The 27,584-nt window shown below is 33.2% G+C and overlaps 1 protein-coding gene across 1 annotated transcript in view; it reads left to right on the top strand.

The window, feature by feature from the left end:
* The first annotated feature begins 603 nt into the window (after nucleotides 1-603).
* Alk (Anaplastic lymphoma kinase) overlaps nucleotides 604-27,584 on the top strand; it is a 40,818-nt gene continuing 13,837 nt past the window's right edge. Inside the window, exons 1-16 of the mRNA XM_090117205.1 lie at nucleotides 604-1,804; nucleotides 16,791-16,879; nucleotides 17,222-17,340; nucleotides 18,130-18,334; nucleotides 19,410-19,491; nucleotides 19,787-19,853; nucleotides 20,096-20,408; nucleotides 20,772-20,938; nucleotides 21,478-21,665; nucleotides 22,149-22,308; nucleotides 23,727-23,874; nucleotides 24,288-24,434; nucleotides 24,742-24,901; nucleotides 25,450-25,629; nucleotides 26,181-26,326; nucleotides 26,964-27,075. Coding sequence (XP_089973331.1) covers nucleotides 1,084-1,804; nucleotides 16,791-16,879; nucleotides 17,222-17,340; nucleotides 18,130-18,334; nucleotides 19,410-19,491; nucleotides 19,787-19,853; nucleotides 20,096-20,408; nucleotides 20,772-20,938; nucleotides 21,478-21,665; nucleotides 22,149-22,308; nucleotides 23,727-23,874; nucleotides 24,288-24,434; nucleotides 24,742-24,901; nucleotides 25,450-25,629; nucleotides 26,181-26,326; nucleotides 26,964-27,075 — 3,004 coding nt within the window. The 5' untranslated portion in view covers nucleotides 604-1,083. The remainder of the gene's footprint in view (nucleotides 1,805-16,790; nucleotides 16,880-17,221; nucleotides 17,341-18,129; nucleotides 18,335-19,409; nucleotides 19,492-19,786; nucleotides 19,854-20,095; nucleotides 20,409-20,771; nucleotides 20,939-21,477; nucleotides 21,666-22,148; nucleotides 22,309-23,726; nucleotides 23,875-24,287; nucleotides 24,435-24,741; nucleotides 24,902-25,449; nucleotides 25,630-26,180; nucleotides 26,327-26,963; nucleotides 27,076-27,584) is intronic.

Here is a 27,584-nt window from a genome sequence, read left to right as displayed (position 1 = left end):
ACAATTTTTATCAATTTCAGAACGTAGTCGTGTATTTAATTTTGTATCAATCTATTGTTGTCTGGATCGTGGACACTGGACATTAACCTTTTACACCCTATCTTTAATTACAGCCAATTAATAATGAAGTTATAACTCTTTTAATGAATTAAGCTTTTAGACGCTTTTATTTTTACATTGAATGAGCAAAAAATTTGTTAATACTTGATGTTTTATTGCTTGATTTTCATAGCAGGCGTTCAAAACGTTCTAAAAATGTACAGTAAAAAGTCGGATGGAATCAGAGAACAGTCCTTTATTGAATTTCCGAGGTTAATAAAGAAGTAAACGGCAGCCTGCCGTTCACGTAAATAAATCTGCAAGGAAATATTCCAACAGGGAGCCCTATGAAATTTCCGGTTTGCGAATCTATCAATTGGTGTAGTTTCGCGGCATTTTTTATTCCTGCCAATAAATGCTTCTGTAACACTGAGCCGACCAATCAGCGACGTCTGACGAGAGCACTGATACCGTGTTGGCCAATACTATTTCCGGTGTTTGACGCAGCGATTTTCTGCGCAAAAAGCCCGGGAATCCGCTGTACACGAGTTGTCACCTGCGCAGCATCCCTTCGCTCCTTCAAGATCGCATCTAAAGTAATGATTATTTCGGTCCACGGCCGCTTAGTTCCGCAAATTCCCGTCGCGGCGCTGCATTCACGGGAGTGGAAATATCGGCTTATATTTTACAGGCCAGTTAAAACGTAATTTTAGATCTGAAAAATTGAAATAAATCTCACAATATCAGTAAAAGTATTTCCATCGTCCGCGTAATTGTTAAAAGACGTTGAAGTGGCCGTGCGGGTCGAGTGTCGCGATTTCGACGTCCCTACGTCGTCGTCCATTTATGAGATTTCCTGGGACATGGAGGCTAGAAGGATTGTGCTAATTTTATTGGAATAGTCCGAGTTGTTTTGTGTAAAATGTGCACGTTTATGTTGTTAATGTTTCGATACAACGTTCCGCACTGGCGGGATTCCAACAAAACGTTATTTATCGTGAGTAGCGACAGTCTTCGCTAACTAATGTGGACACTCCGAGCCCGATGATCCGTTTCGACGATATATTTGATGCGGAAAATGTTAATCGTTGTTCGTGCAAAGCCTGCCGCGCCGAGTGGAGCCCACGCGATACCCCAATAAAGACGACACTAATGGAGTTCGTAAGGTTCCTCCTCCTCATCGCCGTGGTAGCGACCGTGGGCGCGGAGCAGTATGATCTCGATGCGAAAGACAAAGCGAAGACGGCCCTGGCGGCGAAAAAAGAGCAAAAATCGAGGTCGGCGGCGCCGGAGCCCGTGCGCGGCTCCTTCCAGAAGCTGTCGAACCTCATGAACCGGAGCGAGGAGATGAAGAGCCGCCGCCGCGGGAAGCAGCACATCACCAAGCTGCTGCAGCTGGGCCCGAGGAGCGCGCACGAGAACATGATGAACGACAACGAGGGCGCAGTATCGATCAATCAGAAATCAATCGGCGATAACGACACCAACTCCTTGGCGAAAAAGATGAAGGAGTTGCGTAGGGGCGATCCCGCGTATGAGGCGCTGTCGAAGAACACATACGTGCCGCATGTGACTGGTGTGTTTTGTAACTTTGAACTGATGAACGGATCTATGGATATGTGCATGTGGCAGTGGAATTCTACGGTCTCAAGCCATGGGCTGGGCTTCAGGGTTGTGACGGCAGCTGATGTGGAAGAAATGAACAGGACGACGCAAGGGTTGAAGTTCTCCGCGCCCACGGTTGACGCGGATTATAATAAAGATGGTAAGATCAAATATGTATGCTATCTACTTCTTTTGATATAAAAAAGGCGTAGGTATATTTTTTCCGTAATTAGGTACCTACCCGCATACTTTCATTTTCAGTGAATTATTATTTATGATAAATCGATAGCAACAACATCAATAATATTTTTGATTGAACAAAATTGAACTGGCCATAGATAAAAATTACACAAAAGAACAAATCGATTCCGAATTCAAAAATAGCGCGAATTTCATAAGGCGTATGTAACAGCTTCGTTCGGAAAGGAAAACTGTTGCGCGCTTGAAATGTCAAGGGTCAAATATATCTATTGTATCACAGAAATATTTCTTTATACTGAATGTTAGCGATATCCATTTGCCTTATTGAAAATGCTAAAAATATATATTCATTAATTAGTGCAAGATTTATCAAAGATATTTCCGCGCAAGCTTAGTTTCCGTTTCAATTAATTAATGAAATATAGATTTGATTTTTCTTTATGTTATATTGAAATAGCTACTTACTAACATTAATTATTTTTATAAATATTCAATTTGTTAAATTGCATTCGAATGGTATGTCTAGAAATTAATAAAAGCATTGCAATTGCACTAAGTTCCTACTTAGGTATTTATACCTACCTAGGTATATAGGAACTTAAATATTGAAATTACATATCTATACTATCTATACTTTTATACTTATAATATAAATAAAAATAATATAAATATTATAAAGCTGAAGAGTTTGTTTGTTTGTTTCAACGTGCTGATTTCGGAAACTATACTGGTCCGATTTTAAAAATTCTTTCGGTCTTAGATAGCCCATATATCGAGGAAGGCTATAGGCTTTATTATTATAATTTATATCACTACGCACAACCAACAGGAGAGGAGCAACGCGGGTAAAACCGCGGGGCACAGCTAGTATAAACATAACATATTTTATGTCTCCCACTTGCCGCCCCCAATATGCCTAATACCGCCCTACGCTTTATCCCACACGACTTTTGAAAATGATGATAATATACTTACTTGCATACTAATTATGACTGATAAGTTCATAACCTATATTAATTAGATGTCTACAGTTTCGGTTTATAATTAACTAGCTTACCGCCCGCGGCTTCGCCCGCTTTGTCTAAAACCTAATAAATTATAGATAATATACTAAAACCTTCCTCTTGAATCACTCTATCTAATTAAAAGCTACTTTGATACAAAAAAGTCATTGTTTTTTTTAATAAAGTTGTGTCAACTATCGTAGGTATTGTATAATATAGGACAAAGAGTTCACTGTGTCTACCAAGGTATAAAAGTAGGTAGCAAATTGAATCATTGCGGCGATATCACTTGATTTCCTCACAGACGAGTGACAATTGGATCGGATGTGATAATAAACACTGACGTTTGCCGCCAATTTTGTAAAGGCGGCAAAAAGCGGTATTTTTTTTAATAGAAACGTTGTTATGGTTACCGATTACCGTGTTGTATATTTTTGGTATAGTAGTGTAAATACAAGCAGGTAATAAAGAGAAATATTGTATGTGTGTATATATGTGGCTGTTAAATAACAAAAAATTATATTACTATTTCACTTTTGTTTTTTTTTAATTAATTCGAATCAATGTCTGTCATTGACCTAATTTCAATTATGGCAAGTTGAAAAAAAAAGCTCGGCGCATTTCTTTAAAAATAATTACAATGTTCGATATTTAAAAGTTTTTTTTCGACATTGATAACATAACCTAATTGTATTCTCTTTGATTGAAATTAATAATAATCATTGAAATTGAAGTCTACATGGATATTTTTCTGATAATACTATTTAAAAGTATTTTGGTAAGTTTAATCACAATTTTAAATTAAGGCTAGAAATTAGAATACTTTATACTATTATAAAAATACTTCAAAAGTACATAACTAAAATAGTTAATTTGTCCAAAATTAAAATATATTTTGTGCTAAATCGAGCATTGTGGTAGGTACCTACTTAGGTTAAACGCGTGCAACATAATATACATAACTCTTTGGTAAAATGACATAAAATAACATCAATTTTATGATAGTAATTATCTTACCATGATGATACGCAGTACGCCTTATTAATTTATGTATGCGTTATTCGGATGTTAAATTTCTATAATTTATTTAGTTAAGTATATTATTTCTATTCTAAATTATATAATGTATATTATTTCTTCAATAGCATATTATCACAGTATTACAATGATATTGTAATGATATTGTAATGATATTATATGTTATAAGTAAGTAAAGTGTTTTCGCGTGAAACAGTAACAAACATACATACCTCCTCACAAACTTTTGTAGGTATTTAAAATATTTTATATTAGTAGGATTATTATATTATATCAATAGCGGTCTGCCCCGGCTTCACCCGTGGTACACGTGTACGTTTTCTCTCCATAAGAACCATCCTCGTACTTTAAGGAGTAGGTACCTATTATAAAAGAAGAATTAACGAAATCAGTTCAGCCGTTCTCGCTTTTTGCGTTTACCAACATATTTTGAGATTCATTAATATGTATATCTAATCTAATATCTAATATTCTAATATATATTATAAAGGCGAAAGTTTGTAAGGATGTATGGATGTATGGATGTTTGTTACTCTTTCACGTAAAAACTACTGAACCGATTACAATGAAATTTAGCACACATATAGAGGGTAACTTGGATTAACACATAGGATAGGTTTTATCCCGGAAATCCCACGGGAACGGGAACTATGCGGGTTTTCCCTTGAAAATGCGGGCGAAGCCGCGGGCGGAAATCTAGTCTAGTATATTATAAAGGCGAAAGTTTGTAAGGATATACCTATGGATGTTTGTTACTCTTTCACGTAAAAACTACTGAACCGATTACAATGAAATTTATAGCTAGAGAGCTAGCGCAAAGCTACCTGTATGTATTTGACCAGACCTGGATTTTTGTGTGTTGATTCCCCTATACCTACTATACATGAGATGAGGAGTCACTAAGCCCAGAGTGGTGGACGGGGCGCGCGCTCGGGTAAGACAGGTGGAAATTTTTGGCGAACTTTGAAACCATTTGACCACGTCTGCCATTTTGATATTTGATAATAGATTATTATTACTATCGGAAAATAACAATGGCAGACCATTATCACGCGGATAACATTCTGGCAGACACTTATGAAAGTGCTGAAAAAAATACAATTTTGAAAGTATTTGACCAGATCTGCCATTCATATATTTTATTTATTAGGGTCTTAAAAACTTATTTTCGAAACGGCAGACATTTTCATTGCGTACAGACTTCAGCAGACAACAAAAACTAGCTACTACATGGTCAGATCTATGCATACAGTACTATCTCTGTAGCTATTTTTTTCCATATATATCAATATTATTCTCACTCTAGCCTATAGTATTTTTATTTTATATAGTTACTAGCATTCAAATAGTCTAGGTTTTATACCTCTTTCCTCTTTTCGGTTCCCACTCTAACGGTTATTGCCAGATGTTTTCAGTACAGATTAGATGCTAGCAGATACATCACTTCCATGCAAAAGTGAAAATTACTACGCTATAAATAGCCTAAAAAATCTTAATACATAATAATAATTACGCTTCACAAATCACAGCAAGAAGAAATGTACCATATGTACCCGCACAAAGTCGATATTGTGTTGCCTACCGTTCGACTCAATGGCTAGGGTTGTAACTACCTTTAATAATTATTACCGAACTAATAAACCGAGTGACGCGAAATAACCATAATTCTTATAGAGTTTGATAAAATGATCAGGCAGGTATTTTCTTTAATCCTTCTCTGAATTCTCGGTTACTAAATTGTATCGTTGAAATTATTCTTAATCGCGTAAATTTAATAAATAATCATACGGAAAACACTTTTCATTTGTTTTTTTTACTTTCACGCCCAACTACTATACAATAATTACGTGTTTTCGGTATTTTGACGAGAAAATGCAGGAAACATCCGTTGTATCATTTTAGATAGATTGTATATTTTGTATCTGTAGAATTGAAATCAAAGCTATGTATATGTTGTCTCCATTCTTTTCTTATCGGATTGTTGATCCCAATGCGAATGCGTCACTTAAATTTTATAAAAGACAATAATTGTCTTTTAATTATTAAGAACATCAAAAATAAAGTGATACGTAAATATTTCACAGTGCAATATATTATGTAATTAATAATAATTATATATTTATGAAAAAATAATTACATCAGATTTAATAATCGCAATTGTTTTGAATGTACATATGAATAAATGATTACATCATAATAGTAATAATCACAATTGTTTTATTTCCCATTTGTTGCAACCCTTGCATATTTTCATGTAGCAGCAGAAGTACCTACAGTGGCGGCGCGGCGGCATCGTGCGACATCAAAGGCATTGCCTTACTAGGTAAGTTTATAATGATTAATTCTTTAATAATTATTTTTGACTTTACTCATTTCTTTTATTATATAATTTACGTTTTACTTTTACAGAATCCAATTCAATGGATTATGAAGACGAGTCACACAACGCCATACGATAGTGATGATGAATGAACATTTCAATAAATTCATGCGTGTTTTTTATGTTGTTTTGTAATTGTTAATTGTTTCTTAAATAAAGAAATAAACTAAATATTTAAATGATGATTTGTTATTTGCAACACAACTTTATATTTGAGATTCTTTACGAATGTATTTAGTTTTGTATCATCAAATTTATAAATTTTATTCCATAGTTTTCAAAATTAAATGTAAATGACCATAAAAATTAAAAACATTAATAAAGTAAATCATTGATGTAAGGTCAGGGAACGTAATACATATATATGAAAATGAAAAAATGAAAAATATATTTATTTAAAAACCATACATATGTTTTACACAGTTACAATTGTATTTATGTTGCACGTTTTACATACATTTGGCTTTATCTAGGTTTATAATAAAGGTTTACCAATAGTACCCACACTAGGCAAGCCTGTATCGTGGGCACTGAGACGATTTTACAAAAAACTAGGTATCCTCGGTATAATCAACTATAACAACACGTTCAAAAGCATTCCATGACTTTAATGCTACAGGATAATAAAAACTAAAGGTACTAAAAAATAAAATAAATATAATATATTATGAAATAAATAATATAATATATTATGAAATAAATAAAATAATATATACATAATAAATATATACCTATACATATAACAATAAATATAATAATTATGAAATGATATAAGTGCCGATTATACACGAATTAAAATAAAGATGCAAGAAGATTTTCTGTTGATACGTAGTTCAGAGAATTAAGGAAGTTAGTTACGATGATCTTTGCTTTTTTCGGAGAACAGTTTTTAATGTTACAATTGGAGCAAATTTTATTATAAATAAATATACCAACAAAAGGATTGAAACGCTTAGCAAAAGAAGTATTAACACGAACATTTGGTATTTTGTAAATACGCTTTCTTACGTAATCCTTGTAATTGGGAGAGGTAATCACCCATTTGTGCGTAGATATAATTTTATCAAGGATGAAAAGTTGGCGGACTGTAAGAACACTAGCGTCTTTATAAAGGTTAAAGGTAGGGTATCTAAAAGGTTTTTGCAGCATAGTTTTAAGTACCGCTCGTTGAGCCCTTTCAATACGAATTAGGTTTGACTTAACGGCACCTCCCCACGAACCAATGCAGTAAGTAATTAGAGATTGACATAGCGCGAAATATATAGTTTTAAGTAATTTGACGTCGGCAGATCGGCGGAGTTGCTTCATAATAAAAATGATTTTACGCACGCGATCAGACAGAAGATTTATGTGATTCTTAAAACTCAGATTTTGATCTACCAAAACTCCCAAATACTTGGTAACTTCAACTCTTTTAATGTATTGAGGTGCACAACCGTCAGGAGATATATTAATTAATTCTATAAGGCAAGAGGCGGACGCAGCAGTCTTATGAAAGCAGATAAAATTCGTCTTGTCTAGATTCAGAGTCAATAAGTTACGTTCGAGCCAAGAATTTACCTGTATCATTCCCTGCCTTGCAGCTAACACTGCCTCATCCCAACTGCCACCGTGAAAAGTGATAGCAGTGTCATCCGCATAACAAAGAATATCAGCACCGCTAAGGGGGAGGTTGTGAATATCATCCATGTAAAGAATGAAGAGAGTCGGACCCAGGATGCTGCCCTGTGGAACACCGTAATTAACTTCTTTCGTGGCACTAACACTCTCTCCAATCTTTACACATTGAAGTCTCCCTCTGAGATAAGTTTCAAACCATAGCAATGCATGACCCCTAACACCCTTATCATGAAGTTTTCTAAGCAGCAGTGGGATAGAAACAGTGTCGAAGGCCTTCGCAAGGTCTAGAAAAACACTGAGACATGCGTTTTTGTTGTCCAAATGTGAAGATACTATTGATGTTAATAGGCTCACAGCATCTGACGTACTTTTTTGACATCTGAAACCGAACTGACGCGAAGATAGAAGATTATTGGACTCTAGAAACTTGGTAAGTCGAGAGTTAACAATTTTCTCAAGAATTTTAGAAAAAACGCCTAACAGTGATATCGGCCTATAGTTATTGGGATTGTCACGAGTTCCTGATTTATAAATTGGGCAAACTGCAGCAACCTTCCAGCTATTAGGGAAAATACCGAGTGATAGACTTCGATTATAAATTGACGTTAAAGGACATAAGATTTCTTCCCGAATCTGCTTAATTATTGAATTATTAAGGCCATCAATGCCAGGTGATTTTTCATTGCGTAATTGTAAAATAAGGTTTTCAACTTCAAATGTGTCTGTTGGACTCAAAAAGAATGATTTATCTGGGATATTGTTCGATTTAATACTTGACGCTAATGTATCTTGAGTTATTTGTAAGTTATTTAAAATACGAGTAGCATATGATTCGCCAACAGAGGTGAAATGTTCGTTACATATATTAAGAGATTCAGTAGTTCCATTTTTATTGATATTTAAAAGATCTGAAGGTTTATTTTTGTGGTTATCTATGTAACAAATATTTTTAACTGCATTCCAGAGCTTTTTGGGGTTTCCTACACTAGAACTTAGGATATTGGCTTCATACTCGCGTTTCAGCTTTTTCAAAAGATTATTAGTAAAATTGCGATAACGGTGGTAGACGTGGAGTAAAACTGTATCAAGAGAGTTTCGTTTAACTCGAATGTGAAGACGATCTCTGTGACGGATGCAACGCAAAAGACCAGGAGTTATCCACGGCTTTAAGATATATTTTGACCTGGAACAATAAATTTTTTGAGTGTGTTTATGAATTATTGTTAATAGTGTTTCTGTAAATGTCTCAACCAAAGTATGTATATCCTTTATAGCCATAACTTCGGACCAATTTACTGTTTTTAGGTCGTTTTTGATGAGATCTATATTTCTTTTAAACATAAACATTTTTGGTGCTTGAGTTTTTATCTTCCCAAGTCTCATGCCAACCATGACAGTATCGTGATCTGTTATATCAGTTCCACAAACTAATCCTAGGACAGCTTTGTTCGTTTTGACAAAAATATGATCGAGACATGCCCCTTCTCTAGTAGGCTGTGTAATCGCGGGAACAAGACCAAATTCTGCCAAGATACATAAATAATCATGCCACCAGGAGTTTGCAGACTGTGGCAAAATGTCGATGTTGATATCACCCGCCAAAACCAAATATTGAAAATTTAGTGTTGTAAGGTGCATGTGCAAAGAACCAAGAAATATTGAAGGATTTCTGAAGGACGGGGAGCGATAAATACCTAATATGCAGGTTTTTTCATCCAGCACAAGCTGCAAACAATTTGCATCGTCGATTAAAGGTTCCGACACTGAAACGCTCAGGGCATTCCGAACATAAGCCACAACTCCACCGTTTTGGTTAATGAACTTGCTAGTTTTATAAGCAGTGTAATTAGGTAGTATAGGAATTTGCAACAGATCATTGAGCCAACATTCTGTGAGTATAATAACATCATACACTATATTTAAACGTTTTAATGCTACAATTAAACTATCGAAGTTTTTATTTATACTACGAATATTTAAACAAAAGATTTTTAAATTATATTCACTTGTAAGATAAGATCTGCATGATTCAAGGTTAGAAACAGTGTTACATTTTATTTTATACGAATCTAAGTCTGTTGCAATGTTATTCGCAGCCATTGAAAATAATTGTTAAGATCCATTTGAGTATTTTTATATATTGGGAACAAAAGTGAAAATAATTTTTTGAAATGTGATAAATATTTTTTCTCGCCTGGTGATAATATTGTAGCAAATCTGTGTATGTGCTAAAGTGCATTAATAATATATTATAATTTTCTTTATCATAAATTAATGTGAAATTATATAATATTTTATGTTTATAATAAGTACAATAAAATAAATATATATAAAAATAAATTATAGAATGTAATATATACATAATTATGTGAAATAATACAAAGTTATACACAGTTAACATATTTCGATGAAGATATAAGACAAATAGGTTTCTTATTAGACTAATCGAACAATAATTAAGACTTTTACAATTAAAAGAAAACGAATCAATAATGTTATTACTACGACTGACTGGTGACGTGTTTGTCTGTGTTAAAAATATTGGCAAGAACTTCTCGTGACCGGATATGAATTGCGCTTTTCCCTTCGCGTTGTCTAACATAAACATTTCCGTTACTGCACCAACAGAATGCATAACCGAAGTTCTTATATAGACTTCGAGCTTCACGAAATAAAATTCGATTATCTTTGGTTAATCTTTCATTTATATAAATCTTACAAGCATCTCCGGGTAAATTAAAATCTGCACTGCTAATGTTTTTCCTTGATTTTGCGGCTTTCAATATCTCGTCACGCTTCGAACGTCGAAGAAATCGAACAACAACGGGGCGGGACAGCTTATTGGTATTGTTAGGGCCCTTCTCCTTCAAAATACGGGGACCCACTCGCATTGCCCAGTCGATGTCTACATCGCTTAGTTCCACGCCGACTTTTCGAGCCGCTAACAATGTAATATGCTGAAGGTTTTCGTGAGAGGTCTCCGGAATACCGGCTATTTCAATTTCATTACGTAGATATTGTTGTGCTTGTAAGTTTAATTCGCATTGAAGATTGGATATAGTGACTTTCAGGTCATCAATCTGCCTAGAGTTACTTTCCAGTAGTTTGATACGCGATTCGCTAGTATTAACCTTTTCCTCAAGTTTGTCTAGGCGCTCGTTACAAATTATTAACGATTGAGTGGCGTCTTCTAATTTCAGCTTGACGGAGGAAAGTTCCTGGGTCAGACGACGAATTTCGGTAGTGAGTTCCTTTACGTCTTCACCCGTCACTGTCGCAGCGGTCGTATCTTTTTTACGCATCGTAATAAAATGAGAATCGCCGCTGCACCTCACCGGGGTATTACTATTATCACCCCCTCTCTTTTGAGCCGAGGAGCAGTTAGGGCACTCCCATATGTTTTTCTGTTCTGCGGATAATCCACTCACGTCAATACATAATGGACAAAAATTTTTTCCACAGACTGCAGACGAACATTTGACGAAGTTGTTATCTTTAAAAGATTTAAGGCAACCGGAGCACTTCATATTAACTTAATAATATGTTAACTGTAACAGCGTAATTCTTTTTACAATATACTTCCGTGTCAGTTCTGCGGAAGCTTATCTTTGCCGCGCGTCGACTCGTAGCGCACGGCAAGCGGCCGCACGGAGATATCACCCGGTCGCTCGCAGGACTTACGTGCGGTAATCGCTTGCAAGGAGATGCTGCCGCAGGACACTACCCGACACTTTATTATTTGTTAAAGAATTACTTTACTCACTAAATTAATTGAAATCACATTAAATACTTGTTGCACTGTTATTGTTCGTACACAATAAGTTTATTTTAGAAAAATGTTATAGAGAAAACTTGTTTTAACAAACTTTTAGAACACTAAATAATTATTAAATACGGAGCTTATACAACGACCATGTTAACGATTTGACCGAGGCGTCAAAGATGAATATACATCTGACCATGTAGAAGCTAAGTCTTGTTGACTGCTGAAGTCTGTAAAGTTTTGTTGTCTGCTGAAGTCTGTACGCAATGAAAATGTCTGCCGTTTCGAAAATAAGTTTTTAAGACCCTAATAAATAAAATATATGAATGGCAGATCTGGTCAAATACTTTCAAAATTGTATTTTTTTCAGCACTTTCATAAGTGTCTGCCAGAATGTTATCCGCGTGATAATGGTCTGCCATTGTTATTTTCCGATAGTAATAATAATCTATTTTCAAATATCAAAATGGCAGACGTGGTCAAATGGTTTCAAAGTTCGCCAAAAATTTCCACGTGTCTTACCCGAGCGCGCGCCCCGTCCACCACTCTGGGCTTAGTGACTCCTCATCTCATGTATAGTAGGTATAGGGGAATCAACACACAAAAATGCAGGTCTGGTCAAATACATACAGGTAGCTTTGCGCTAGCTCTCTAGCTATTAGCACACATATAGAGATTAGAGGGTAACTTGGATTAACACATAGGATAGGTTTTATCCCGGAAATCCCACGGGAACGGGAACTATGCGGGTTTTCCTTTGAAAACGCGGGCGGAGCCGCGGGCGGAAATCTAGTCTATGATAATATTATAAAGCTGAAGAGTTTGTTTGTTTGAACATGCTAATCAAAGGAACTACTGTTCTGATTTGAAAAATTATTTTTTAAAAATTATTAGATAGCCCATTTATCGACGAAGGCTATAGGCTAAATATCATCACTCTAAGACTAACAGGAGCGGAGCCATGCGGTTGCGAAATCGCAGGGCGCAGCTAGTTATAGATATTATACTAGCTTACCGCCCGCGGCTTCGGCCGCTTTATCTAAAACCTAATAAATTATATACCTACTAAAACCTTCCTTATCTCTATCTATTTAAAAAAACCGCATTAAAATACGTTGCGTATAGTTTTAAAAATTTAAGCATACAAAGGGTCATGAGGACAAAGAAAGCGACTTTGTTTTATACTATGTAGTCCGCATTGCTCCGCTCCTGTTGGTCTTAGCGTGATGATACCTATATAGCCTGCCTTCCTCCACAGCTTCCTCGATAAATGGACTATCTAACACTGAAAGAATTTTTGAAATCGGCTCAGTAGGTAGTTCCTGAGATTAGCGCGTTCAAACAAACTAACAAATAAACTCTTCAACTTTATAATATTAATGGAATACTATACAGTATACATATATCACATATTTCACCGTATTAAGCACATGCAGCTAACTTCACACAGATCCATCTATTTTAGCCACTGAATGAGTCTAAAAAGGGAATGGATTGGCCATTTGCATTCACTAGATACCTATTGTATGGAATGAAATCCTGTGCTATATTTAGAGCTTTTAGGTACAATTCAAACGTCGTTTGATTTGTTTTTGTATCTACACTGCAAATGGTTTTTGTATGTTTTTGTTCAGGAATATCTATACTAATATTATAAAGCGGAAGAGTTTGTTTTTTTGTTTGAACGCGCTAATCTCGGGAACTACTGGCCCGATTTGACAAATTCTTTCGGTGTTAGATAGCCCATTTATCGAGGATGGCTATAGGCTATATATCATCACGCTACGACCAACAGGAGTGGAGCCACGGCCCACGCGGGTGAAACCGCGCGGAGCAGCTAGTACCTGATTCTGATGGTCAGCTTTCCGCTCGCGGCTTCGTCCGCGTTTAGAAAAACCTGCGTAGTTCTCGTTCCCGTGGGATTTCCGAGATAAAACCTATCCTTTATGTTAATCCAAGTTAATCTATTTATGTATTGTGTTATAGTTACGACTAGCTGTGCCCGCGACTTCGTCCGCGTGGAATAGTGACTGCATAGTAGTTACTAATTAACACACAATTATTGAGTAAACACGTCTTGAAACACGTACTACCATAAACAACTAAATTATAAGTACTTACAGATTATTTTACAGTAAAGAAATAAAATAAATAATAACACAAAATAACTGTTAGTAAAATTTATTACTAAACTGAGCTAAAAAAACTTAGGTACAAAAGAATTCAAAATTTCCAGGGTATGGCTATCCTCCCGCTCCCATATCCTTCTACTTTCACAGACTTTCAACTTTTCCCTTTCACCCCTAGTAAATGGCAGAACCGATTTTGATGTAAACCATGTCTAATTGTACCTATATGTACCTACACGTCATATCCTTTCGTTTGGTGCTCCATTTGGATTATTTATCCCCACTATATCACCCCTAAGGTGCCCTATAATATGTAATAAACAGATGAACCGATTTTGATAAAACATGACTAATTGTAATTCAGACGTCAATTGATATGCCGCTTGAGTATATTATTTGATCACATTCGATTATTCATTCCCACTTTTACCGCTATAATTCAATAAATGGATGAACCGATTTTGATTAAATACCTAGATGCCTCATTATACTTCTCACGTCATGTCATGCCCTTTCATTTGATATGCCACTGTCAAATATACCCAATTTGACAAAATTAATTTTTTTATTCCCACTTTTATACCTATGGCTATATCCAATAAATGGATGAACCAATTTTGATAAAATATGTCTTATTGTACTTTACACGTCATGTCTTTTATTAGATACGTCACTTGAGTATATTTGATAAAATTCATTTATTTATTCCTACTTTTACCCCTATATAAAATAAATGGATGAACCGATTTTGATAAAATTTGACTAATTGTTTCTGACAGGTCGTCTATTTTCATTTGATACCTATATCGCTGCCCTAGTTCAACAGTAAGATATTTTGAACAAAGTATGTTTTGAGTTATTCATACTTTTATGATTTTAGTGTCATTAATTCACTCGTTGTTTATTGAAATGTGGTTGATTTTTTAAAACTATAGTTTGGTTTAATGTGTTACGGAGTTATTTATATTTCAATATTAATAACATAATTTGAATATTAGTTTTAAGGCTTTTAATAGTAAGATAACCTTATATTGAACTCAGACTAAATAAAACATGTTTTGTATTTTTAATGTTGTCTCTAAAATGGTTTATTAAAAATTAAGTTTATATTGTAATTCATAGAGTTATTGTTTTTTGTTTTGTTTAAGAAATACTAAAGATTTATCCAACCAAGCTTCCAAACTTATGGAAAATCCACTGAGATCGACACAATTTTAAGATATCTCAGTATTACAGTACATCGATATTTGAGAATGTAAGTTGTCCGACTAAATCCGCGGAAATGTTTGGTAACGGGATAGGAAAATTAATTAAAAACTGAGAAATAGTTTGCTTGTAATGTATTATTTATTATACCTAGTATCTTAATTGCACAAATCAGTCTCATATTATAAGTTAAAATCTTATTATTATTTTTGCACAAGTCAGTTTAACTATTACTAGCTTACCGCCCGCGGCTTCGCCCGCTTTGTCTAAAACCTAATAAATTATATACTAAAACCTTCCTCTTGAATCACTCTATCTATTAAAAAAAACCGCATCAAAATCTGTTGCGTAGTTTTAACTTTTAAAGATTTAAGCATACAAAGGGAGATAGGGACAGAGAAAGCGACTTTGTGAAGCGAAGATTTTGTAGCCAAATTTGTATGGATCTTCTTTTTTTAACCGCCTTCAAAAAAAAGGACGAGGTTATCAATTCGGCCGGTATATTTTTACTTGGATACATTTGATGTCACCCCATACAATTTTTTGTCCATTTTCGTCTTAGTTGAAATTTTTCCCCATTTTAGACAGTTTTTTCCAGTCATAAATCTGTTGGTAACCTATTTCATTGACTGTATAAGGTTTACCAGTTTTTTTGGCTGATTTTAATTTTTTTTGGCAGTTAGATGTCTCAACATAGAAATGTTTTTATAATTCCATATAAGGACATTTGAAGATGTCTCTGTGTAGAAATAAAAGAAAAGTAAAAATCTTCCTGACTTTGTAAGATATCTTAAGATGTCAGATTCTTGAACTAAAGGTCGTTAAAAATATGCCAGTGAGACATTTAAATTTGGGCACTTTGGTTGCGTTTTACAAATATCTGAGTTTTGAACCAGACAGAAGAGCGAATTTTTCACATGAAACAAAACTTATCTCAATTTTGTTTTTTTTTAAGATATCTTACTGTTGAACTAGGACAGCGATATCACTTGGGTATAACTGACAACATTCATTTTTTCCATTCCCACTTTTACCCCTATATATAATAAATGGATGAACCGATTTTGATACACTATACCTAAGAACAACTAATGTAACAAAAAAAAACGCATCTAATTCGTTTCGAAAATTTACCTAAAAGTAACCATAATGCTATTTGTGCAGGTTTTAGACTTATGAGCAAAAATCGAAATAAAGGTCCTTTAATCCCCCTACTACCCTCTCAGCTAAACCCCCCCCCACCCCACGGTACTTTCGATATGATCATCTGGACATGTCAAGGAATAACTTTAGCGTATAATTCACGTAATAAAGTTATTCATGTAAGTTATTCATGTATAGAATGCCTTAGCAAATGTTCGCCGTGATAACTTAAATGGTCATAACTTTTTTATTTATGAACCGATTGACATGAAATAAACACTAAATGTTAAGTGAAGCTTACCACAATATATTAGTGAAAACCGCATCTAAATCGGATAAGCCGTTTCTGAGATTAGCGTGCACGAACATACAGACAAACAGACAAACAGACAAAAATTTTTAACTACAGTTTTGGGTTCAGGATCGATTTAATAATAACACCTGCTAAGTTTTTTTTTAATATTTTCATTGTACAGACATCACTTTTCTACGATTTTATTATATGTATTGATGATGATGATGATAATAAATTAGAAATAGATCATTGGGAATCGAACCGAGGGCCTTTTAATTCTACGTTTTTACCACTGTACATTGAATTGATATTATTGATTATATTGAAATTATCTTCTTACGTATATTATATTTTTCTTCTTTTACAGGACACTTTCTTTATCTCCCCGTGGACCCAACTATGGAGAATATGGTGATAAAGTCACCGCCATTCCGGGGACTTCGTGAATTTTGCAAGGTACAGTCACGAGAATATACAAGAGAAAAATTAAATAATTAAAAATACCCTACAGTTAGATATAATTATTGCAGTCCCATCGATTCTTGTTTGTATATCAGAAAATTTTTTGTCTTGAATAATTGGCATCATGCAATCATCATGTGATAATAAAACAACATCACTCTCGAGAACCGATTTACATAATTTGTGTTTTGTTGGATGTGTCTCCAATTGAAATATCACGATTTAAAATTTGAAAATATTTTGTACATTTGTAGATACAAGACTATAAATAAGTCGAAACCAAAAGCAAATCTTTATTTAATCCTAAACATTATTTAATAAATCTCTTGTTCACAGCTCGAAGTAAAATTGCATCAAAGCAAGATGCAAAACGCAAGCATCAGACTTGTTTCCGAATCCACTTTTTCTGAAGTGCAGTGGATTTTACAGGAATATGCTGGGAACAATGAAAAATTGTGAGTTTTCTAATAGATAAGAAGATATTTCAGTGTACCGATGTTTTTTTAGTCTTGACTTTTTATTATTTTCCTACTAAAAATTTAGAGTTCATTTATGGTTATTTGTTATGAATTAAATCTGGCAATTTCGATAATATTCTTGTAACGATGCAACAGGTGTTAAATATAATTATGGTACTGTTTATACAAAAGACTTTCTGAACTTTTTTATAAACATTGACGTACTGTAAACAACTAGACTCACAATCAAGTCATCAAGTCAAGAAATGTCCGAGCGTTGTATAAAACATTCATTGTAATTTAAACCTTATTTCGTGAAGATCAAAGTCTATTGTATCGCTCATTCGCAAACTACCTACATACGTAGGCAGAGTTTTGCTTCGGACACTTTTTGAATTGTGAATCTTTTTTGAAGTGAAACTTCTTTATCGGGGTTGGAAAAAAAATGTAATGTAACGTTTTTTCGTTACGCGTGACATTTTTCCGTTACGCGCCATCTTTTTCTTATCCCTACCACGCGTGATTATTTCTGTAAAGTTGCTTAAAGTAAATTATTTTTTGAAAATAAGGTCATATAGAAGTTTCACTTCTCACGTGTGTACACTACCTAGTACACGCACACATTTTTTTTATACGTCATTTGACGATTGACATAAATCGTTAATTGGAAAACTCTGCCCAACACATACGTAAGCAGAGTTTTGCTTCGGAAACTTTTTGAATTGTGAGTTTATTTCTTTACTTTGTTTTAAGGAAATAGATTCAATTATTAAATTTGATCCTCAGGTGGTTACCAATGAGGTTCATGATAGGCAAAGTACAGCAAGAGGTCAGGATTATAATAGAGATAACCCGACCAAATTATGTGAGCGTGTCCCAAGTATTGCCGCATATAGCGATAGATAACATTCGCATGGTGGAGTGTTTGCCAGAACCGCCGGTTTATAACGGGGAGTGTCAGTTTAGACAAGTGAAATGCAGAGTTATGAAGGTAGGTTGGAAATTTGTAATTTATGTATATTTACGAAGTTATCGATGGTAAAATGATTGGGGGCTTCGGAATTGGGAATTATATTGTCTATTTGGTGAATTTGTAAAAAGTGTCGTTTATTGAAGTTCTTAATAGTTTGTAACTGGTTTGATATAATTTACTTTTGAATAAACAAACAAATAAACAAAAGATACATACAGGTCAGTATAGGTCTACCAGAATCTGATGGCATATTTATATTTAAAAAATAAAAGATTTTCATGTGGCAACTTTATTTGACAACTATCAAATTGGTTGTCAAATTACTTGTGTTGATAATTAATTTTTAGGATTTTGTCTTCAAAATCTTCGAAATGTCGATAAAACCGCTGCGATCACAAGCAATAGGTGTTGTTTACAATGTGTATAGAAAAATATTCGATGAAGAAGGGTCAAACACATCACAATTTTCAATTTTAAAGCGCGTGTAAGATTTTATTGCTAAGTTGGACTTACCTGTTTTGATACTTTAAATTAAAAATGTTATAAATAGGTAACTATAATATTGTTTGTTGATTAAAATATAATTTTATGAAACTTATTACAGGAGTTTCCAATTCGGCTATTTGTCAAGTCCAAGGTGTACAAGTCAATTTTATAATGTGTATTACTTACGAAAATAAACATGATTTTATTTTATTATTGTTTTATTTTATAAAAAAATATTAACAATCGTTAAATATAGTAAATAAGTTTTGATTTGCATTATCATTACATCCATATTTTCACATGCCATAATAATATTATATATTCAAATATAGGTATGTGTAAATGTATATTATACATGTAATAAGTACCTACATAATATTACGTGGATATCTCATTATTAATTACAGTATTATCCACTTGTGTAATGTGACTAATGATATTGAGGGCAAAATAAAAAATACGCAGTATCAAGATCATTCAGTCCATTTTCCCTAGGGTTGCACACTCAAAATTTTTATTTCCCTAATTGCCATCAGATTCTGGTTTACCTATACTATCTACTGATTCTTATTAAGTTGTTCATTATAATGCAATGATATTCTTGCAGAGAGAGTCATGTATCAAGATGCAACAGATATGCGATTTGGTAAAGGATTGTGACGATGGCTCTGACGAACATCAGAGTTGTGGTGAGTTAGAAATTATTATTTAAGAAATTTTATTTAATACATATAAACTTAAGTTTAATTGACTTCAAAAAGGAGGTTTCTGTATATTTTTATACTTAATAGGTACTAAATTTTTTCATCTTTTTAAACGGCTTGTTATGATATTAAGAAAGGTTTTTATCAGGTTAACCTACCTGGAATGTGATGTCATTCATATTGTTTTAAGTTTATTTAAACGCGAAATAAGTTATGAGACAAGTGTTAATTTTAAGCGTTGTTGTAATTTCATGTGAATTTAATTACTTTTTAATTTCAGATAAAATGCCCTATGGGTCATATTGTAACTTTGAACAAGATGCTTGTGGTTTCGAAAACGTCCCTCAGTAAGTATTTTTGTCTATTTAATGTTTAATTTTACAATTATACCCTCATATTTAACTAAAAATATGTCAAATTTAATTATTTTAACGTAGAATATTTCAAATCTTTGAACATTTTGTTAATCTTTTATCTCTTTTTTGAACCTAGACTCTTTTTATCAATAAACATCCCGAAACAATAATTTATACAGTAATAATCTAATCACTTTTCTAAACGATAAAGTTAATTCAACCTTCCCTTACAGACCAATACTAAAATGGTCCAGACACAGTGGTCCAACACCAACCGACAAAACAGGTCCAAACTACGACCACACGTGTGGTCCTCCAAACATTTTATATACGACCGCGAGTCCCATTATCCCACTATCCCCAGCACATAGGAATTATTCTCTATCCGTCTGTATGGGATATTATTTCTTCGTCAATATGAATGTTACTGGGCCGAATAAAAAGAAACCGGATTTCGCGTCCACTGCAGTTATGAAAACTGTCATTTTTAATCCGCCACCTAAAGTGCATGGGAATATTACGTCGAGATACTATAATTGTTGTACGGTAAGTGTTTTTATTGATATGGAATTTATTTTTAGTAAATGTAAAATTTGCGATTAGTTCAAAAAATTAAAATTTTAAGTCAACCTTTTCTAAGATATTTAATATCTTGTAAAGCTGTTGGATTGACTTTGTTTATTTCAGAATTTGCTCTGTAATTATTAGAAATTATTATCAATATAACATCTGTTCCATTTATAGAATCGTATGACGATATAACTTCTACTTTCCTATACTTAAATTTAATTTTTACCTCTGCATATGTATGTGATGCAATAACGATAACTACTTTGGCATTTTCTTTTTATCAATCATTGACTTCTAATTTATAATTATCTACTTCTAAAATATCCAAATTTTCTCCAGATACGTTTCTATTACCAACAAAATGGTCGAAACTACGGTTCCCTAAGCGTTGACGTTGTAGAACTTACCTCTAGAGGTAATATAACTACTTCTCTTTGGTTCTCTACTAAGGACAAAGGGGAGAATTGGTTGAGAGCCGCCATTTTCTTACCTAATATTACTAGCAGGTGAGATTTTGTATTTATGATGTCTTAATTATTATTTTCAAATTTAATACTAACAATATGAATGGTCTAATAAATAAAATTAGAAAAAATGTTGACAATTAGAATGATGCAATAAATAAAATTACAAATCTTATGAATACTGAAATAGTGTTGTTTATTTTCAAATTTAATGGTAACAATGATCTATTTGATTTTATTGATAATTTTGTGAGTAATGAAAATAAAATTGACATTATTTTTTTGCGAGTGTAAAGAACCAAAAGTCAAATGAAAGAGGGTAGGTAGAAATAAAACTAAACTTAGACTTGATGCAAAAAAAAAGTGGATAAGTAAATTGCATGTTAAGGTAGAAGTATTTTTATCTAAATTGCAGGTATCTTATTGATTCAATAGCTACAAATACAACCACATTTACTTTATTTTTCACGAATTAATTGAAAACAATTGCTCTATTTCTATAAAAAATTCCAGCCTTCATTCTGGAAAGTTCTTGTAGATATTTCTACATTACCTATATTTATTTTGTCTTCATTTCCCAGGTACTATCTCCTATTCAAAACAAGAATGGGAATGAGGATATATTCGGATTCAGCTATAGACGACTTCTCAATGTCTCCCGAATGTTTTGGATTAAATATAAACGCTTCAGAACTGGGAGATTATAATTACTATGATCCTGTTTTTGAGGAAAAAACCACACCACATGAAGATTTTGCTGAATCTACTAGTAAGTTAATTAAAAATATAGTAATAGATATTACAGAAAAATATAAAATAAATTGTAAGGTAATAAAAAGAAATTGTTGACATACTTACTTAAATCATTTATTTTCAGAATGAAATTGCTTTGTTGTTAAATTTATCTTTGTTGAGTTATTGTGAATTAATGTTGAAAAAAAAATTAGCCGTATAGCTGTTAATAATATCTCAAAATAAAGTATTCAAGTGTCATAATTATAAGAAATATTACACAACTTAATAAGTAAATCCAATGAACAGAAGTAGTAGAGTTACAGATAAATAGATAGATTACTAAATAATTACGTAACTATGACATTGTAACATTACTAGGTATATACATAGTAATCAAACAGACAAAATTGTGACACTGTAACACTATATTATAGTAATCAAATAGACAAAATTGTAGTTGCCATTAATTTTCAAACAATAATAGTCCTTATCCCTCTAACAATAAAACCCCTTACAGTGTACCGTTTCACAACATGCGGTGCGACGGGCAGATATGGACCGAACCAAACAATGTGTGATATAGCATATAACAACACTTCTGTAAGTGTTAGTGTGGTACATTCCACGCCGTACACTGGGATACAAGTGTGGGAGGTGCCTAATGAGGGATTGTATACGTAAGTATCAAAATATTTAGAAATAGAAAATTTGATTGGACCTAGTGTAGAACCTTGGGGTACACCAAAGTTGTGATAGAAATATTTGTTGGTCCTAATATTGATCCTTGAGGGACACCATGAAACAGATAATTGTATAATACTACATAAAACAATACTACTGTAAGCGTTAGCGTGGTACATAGTACGCCGTATGCTGGGATACAAGTGTGGGAGGTGCCTAATGAGGGGTTGTATACGTAAGTCGAAAAAATATTATTAAATGAGATGTAAAAAGTTTTTTGGACCTATTGTTGAACCTTGGGGGACACCAAATTTTATGAGAAGTTAGTGAAAGAAAGTTTTGTAGGACCTAGTGTAGAACCTTGGGGTACACCGCATTTTATGGGTAGTTAATGACAGAAATATTTTTGGACATTGTGTTGATCCTTGAGGGACCCCTTAATAGGAAAACAAATTATACTTGCAATTGATGCTTATTTTTGTTGACAAATTATGTGAAAAAGCTTAAGTTAAAAATAGACGGTTATTTATATTTTATTAGTATACGTTTTAAATGTTTGGCTTAACGTTTCATTTGTTCTATTGTGTTCTATTGTTAAAATAGGTTATTTACGATTCTACAATATCGTATGATATGGATTACGATATCGATACATTACGACTGTGATTACGATATAAAACAAAATCTGTACGATACTGCAGGGTATTAACAATGTTTCTTTTTAAGTTCTGAGAATATTGCACGCCTCATAAGCGAAGCGTTGAGGTGGGTACTACTGTCGCTTCGCGCAAAACATCTGATTTTTCAAACTTAAAATGTCTTTATGTATCATGCATTGCACTTGTAAGATAATACATACACACATATATTAAGAAAAAACACTATTTTTAACGTTCATGATATTTTTGATGTCATTTTTGTTATTTAAACTAGTTAAAAAACAGTTTAAAAAAGTTCTGTCTTGGACGTCCGTGTGTCTGTATGTGCGGATCCTTTTTCTTGTTAACACGATAGCGACCAAAATACTTTACTAATCGAGTCTTTTTTTTTCTCTTACGCTTGAGTATGCTCAGGAATAGAACCCTTTCATTTTTCAGGGTCTGATTCGATGTGGTTTAATTGTTATTAAATAAACAAAAATAATAATTAATAAATAATTATTAAAAAAAAATTATGAGGCGTGCACTTTTGGATTTTCCAAATTATTTTATTTCTATTTTTAAGGTTGCTAATTTAAAATAGCACCTTATATAAATTACAATCTAGCCAACAAGAGTAACAAGTAATTTTAAGTTAACCTAAATTTCTAAATAACTTATGCGAAGAGTATCCATTGTCACTTAATGCTTAGTGTCTGTCAATGTTCACTTTTCACTTATCATTTCATTTTTTTTATTTAAACTTATTTTTCTAGGATAATAGCCACTGGGGCATCTGGTGGTTTAGGCTCCATGTGGGCAGGAGTATCTCACGGGGCACAGGCAAGAGGTCTATTTGAATTGCATCGCGCTGAGAAAATATATATGCTCGTGGGGCAACAGGGGCAGAATGCTTGTAAAAAGGTTAGAAATTAATTTGATAAAATTAAGTATAATTTTAAGTAATATTATTAAGTTAGGTTATGTTTGGTTAAAATGTCGGGGATAGAGTAAATTTTTAAAGATAATAAAGATCTATTTTCAGTTTAAAGTCTAATTGTGTTTAAGATCCGGCTCGAAGGATCAACTTGATTTTTTGTGCAATTCTGTTTCTGATACTTTAAATAACAATTTTTGCAATATTTTCCCTATTGAGTAACATAATTTCTGTTCATTTTTTTCAATCATAATTTTTAACCTGTAACCGGATAGTTATGTAGCCATAAGATCGTCTATTGTGCAAGATGTGTTTATTTTGTTATTTTATTTCGTATTTACACGAATAATGTAACTATCCATCATTCATTCATCTGTTAATTTCAATTTTCTTTCTATAGACATTATCAGCTCAAGAAAGCCACGAATGCTCTCGTCGAGATTCCAACGATACATACCAAATATTTACAAGCAAAACACACGAAGTTAGAAACACGCACGTGGTCGATGGTGGGGGAGGGGGAGGGGGTGCTACTTATGTGTTTTTGGTAAGTTTGCGTAGTATAGATAATGTAGAAATAGAAAAAGAAGATTTTTTATTAGGTTTTACAAAACATGTAAAAATATACAAGTAGGAAAATCTGATAGTGCAGTAAGAAAAAGATTTAGAAATTAACGTCCATTTATTGCCAAAGGTGTAGAAACTATACATATTATGACATCTCGTTACCATCAAAAAGATCGAAATAAAGAGTAAATTTACTAAATGAAAAAAAAATAACCTAACCTTACTATTATAGTATAGATTTAAATAAATATAACGAATTTGATACATTTTTAAACTTTCTATTACAGCTGGGCAAAAACGGTCGTCCCATACCCCTCCTAGTGGGTGGTGGGGGTGGGGGGATATCCGTGGGGGTGTTCCGGGATGATAATTCCCAACATGCCCGGGGAAGAACTAACGCTACCCCGGAATCGGGGTATATGTATGGACAACCGGGACGGACTTCTGGTAAGTTTGGAGATATTTTTGAGTTTGGAAAAAAAAATAGTTTTTTTAATATTTGTTATATTGCGCGGTTGATCGATTGATTGCTGTACTTGTTGATTATTTATTCATCTATATATCTATACAGGGTGTCCCACAATTTTGTTATACTAAGCTCAAAGGAGGTTATAGTTTTGCATACGCTAAGTTCGTAAAAAATACTTATAAAATTCCAGACGCATTTTTTTCAAATAGATGAATTCTTAGAACTCTATGTGTACACCCTTAACAAACAACCCGCCCAACGACGTGAGCTATCGTTTAAGATTATGTTTTCATAGACAAAATGCTCACTTTAGCGAAGTGGTATATATGCCGGCTGCGCGAAGCTAGAGAAGAAAACATGGATTTTCAGGAAAAATTTATCAATAAATTTTTGACGTAATTTTGTTGTTTAAGTATTTTTACGTGATCAGTGTATATTAAACTACAATCTTCGCGCTTAGTATACCAATAGTGGGACACCCTGTATATATTATTATGTATCTTAATGTGTATTTATATTTCTCTAGGTGCTGGCGGGGGTTGGACAGGTCGGAGGGGACCTTTAACCCCAGGGTTCGAAATCGTCCGTGGGGGGGCGCTACAGGAGGGGGGTGCGGGGGGTCGGGCGTGTACTGGGGGTGCGGACGGGGGGTTCGGTGGTGGGGGTGGGGGGTGTTTGAGAGGTGGAGGGGGTGGAGGGTGGTTAGGTGAGTAGAGTAGAAATATACATTTATTGCAATGCAGAAACACACAACATTTATTAATTAAATAACAGTTTATATTGATGCCTTATTGTCCATTTTAGACAATTATATTAAATGTAACAAACAATTGAATGTAGATCAGAATACGTGAGAATAGTTACTTTGTTCCAATTTCAATCTATTTTGTTGTTTAACGTATTGGTCTTGTGATTTAGTTTATGAAGATGCTTATATCGTTGAAGATACGTAAACAAATAGAGAGAAGAAAAAAGAGACAGCCTTTTTTGACATAATAGTCAGACACAAAAATAGGCAACAAAAAATAATAGTACCTACATAAAAAGCGACCAGATAAAAGTGCAGAAATTAACTATAAAGACACACAATATACCCTATTATATATTACACACCTACACAATAAAGAACAATAAAAATACTTTATTTAGCACCAATCAGAACACAAGTACAAGTACAAGTTTGAAATTATAGTAGAACTATGAATAAACAATTTATTTAACAAAAAAAAAAAGAAATAATAAACCATATTTCTCCAGGTGGTAGCACCCACGAAGGTGTAGGCCAGCACGGTGAAGGCGGCTGGTCCTATATTGATAATATAAGAGCTATCAAAGATTATAGTTCTGCTGGTGTCGCCTTACGTACAGGCCCAGGGGAAGTACTTATAATACCGGCTATACATGTAAGTCATTAATTTATTTATTTCTGCTCACAATGCCCAATCACATAAATTATTCTACATGCTTACAAAATTATAAATAGTAAGTATAGATATAATATCAGCAGTAGATGATTTAGAAATAGAAGAAATAACATTAGTAAGACATGAAAAATTAATACAAGAGAAAGACGGTAATCTTGTTCAAATTTTAGCTGAGTACGTAAAAGTTAAAGAAATTGCAAATATATAGATAATTTAAATTGATAATTCATCAGTATTAAATTTTTGCTGATTAGTTATGCAAAATGTAGAAATGTAAGTAATGGTTTGGTTTTGAAAAAGCCTTTTGATTAATTAGACAGTATCGAAAATACTTATGATTCTGAAGACATTAGTCAAAATGAATTTCAGAAATGATACTTCGAATTTGTATTTCAAATGTTTTTAAAATAACTAACAACCAAGTCATTAAAAATTAGACAAATATAAATTCATCCATAAAATCTATACCTGATGAAAAAAACTAAAAACACTATACTACTATAATAATTATAAACAAATCTCCTCCCATAACATCAACACCTGAAGAAAAATCCAAAAATAATACCAAAATTATTGTAAAAGATACAAAAATACCAAAACAACTAAATACTTCCAGGCCTGCGGTTGCAACTACCGCTGTGTAGCCATGAACGAATATAGAAGCGAAGTGAAATGCTACTGCCCTGCGTCCTGGGCTACAGATGCTAATGATGCTACTAAATGTATTTGTGAGTATATTTAGTAGTTAATTATTGAAGTGAAACTTCTTTATCGGGGTTGGAAAAAAATTTAGTGTAACATTTTTTCGTTACGGGTGATATTTTTCCGTTACGCGCCATCTTTTTCTTATCCCTACCACGCGTGATTCGACGTATTTCTGTAAAGTTGCATATATAGTAAATTGTTTTTTGAAAAATAAGGTCATAAAGAAGTTTCACTTCTTACGTGTGTACACTAGTACACGCACACTTTTTTTTTCTTTGAGATTCAGTTTTATGTTAGATTGGGACTTATTTATCAAAAAAATAAAGAAAATATTTTTAGATGATATTATATTTCCTGACGATTCAAAAGTGCTTATAAAAGAAGTCTAATTGAATAAAAAAATGTTTGAGTTTGAGTTTTGAGTCTTGAGAAAAGGTAGAAAAGGTCTTTATAATGAACAACTAAATTTCATGTTTATAATTTTATTTAACAAACATAATTTTAGTTCGTAAACACATTTTGTCTTCTCAAA

Source organism: Colias eurytheme, chromosome 27 (assembly GCF_061535395.1).
Source record: "Colias eurytheme isolate Ceu_HAF_F1 chromosome 27, ilColEury1 Martin Lab GWU primary, whole genome shotgun sequence".
NCBI lineage: Eukaryota > Metazoa > Arthropoda > Insecta > Lepidoptera > Pieridae > Colias > Colias eurytheme.
The sequence above is the reverse complement of the archived record's forward strand: the minus strand, read 5'-3'. Positions and strand labels throughout refer to the sequence as shown.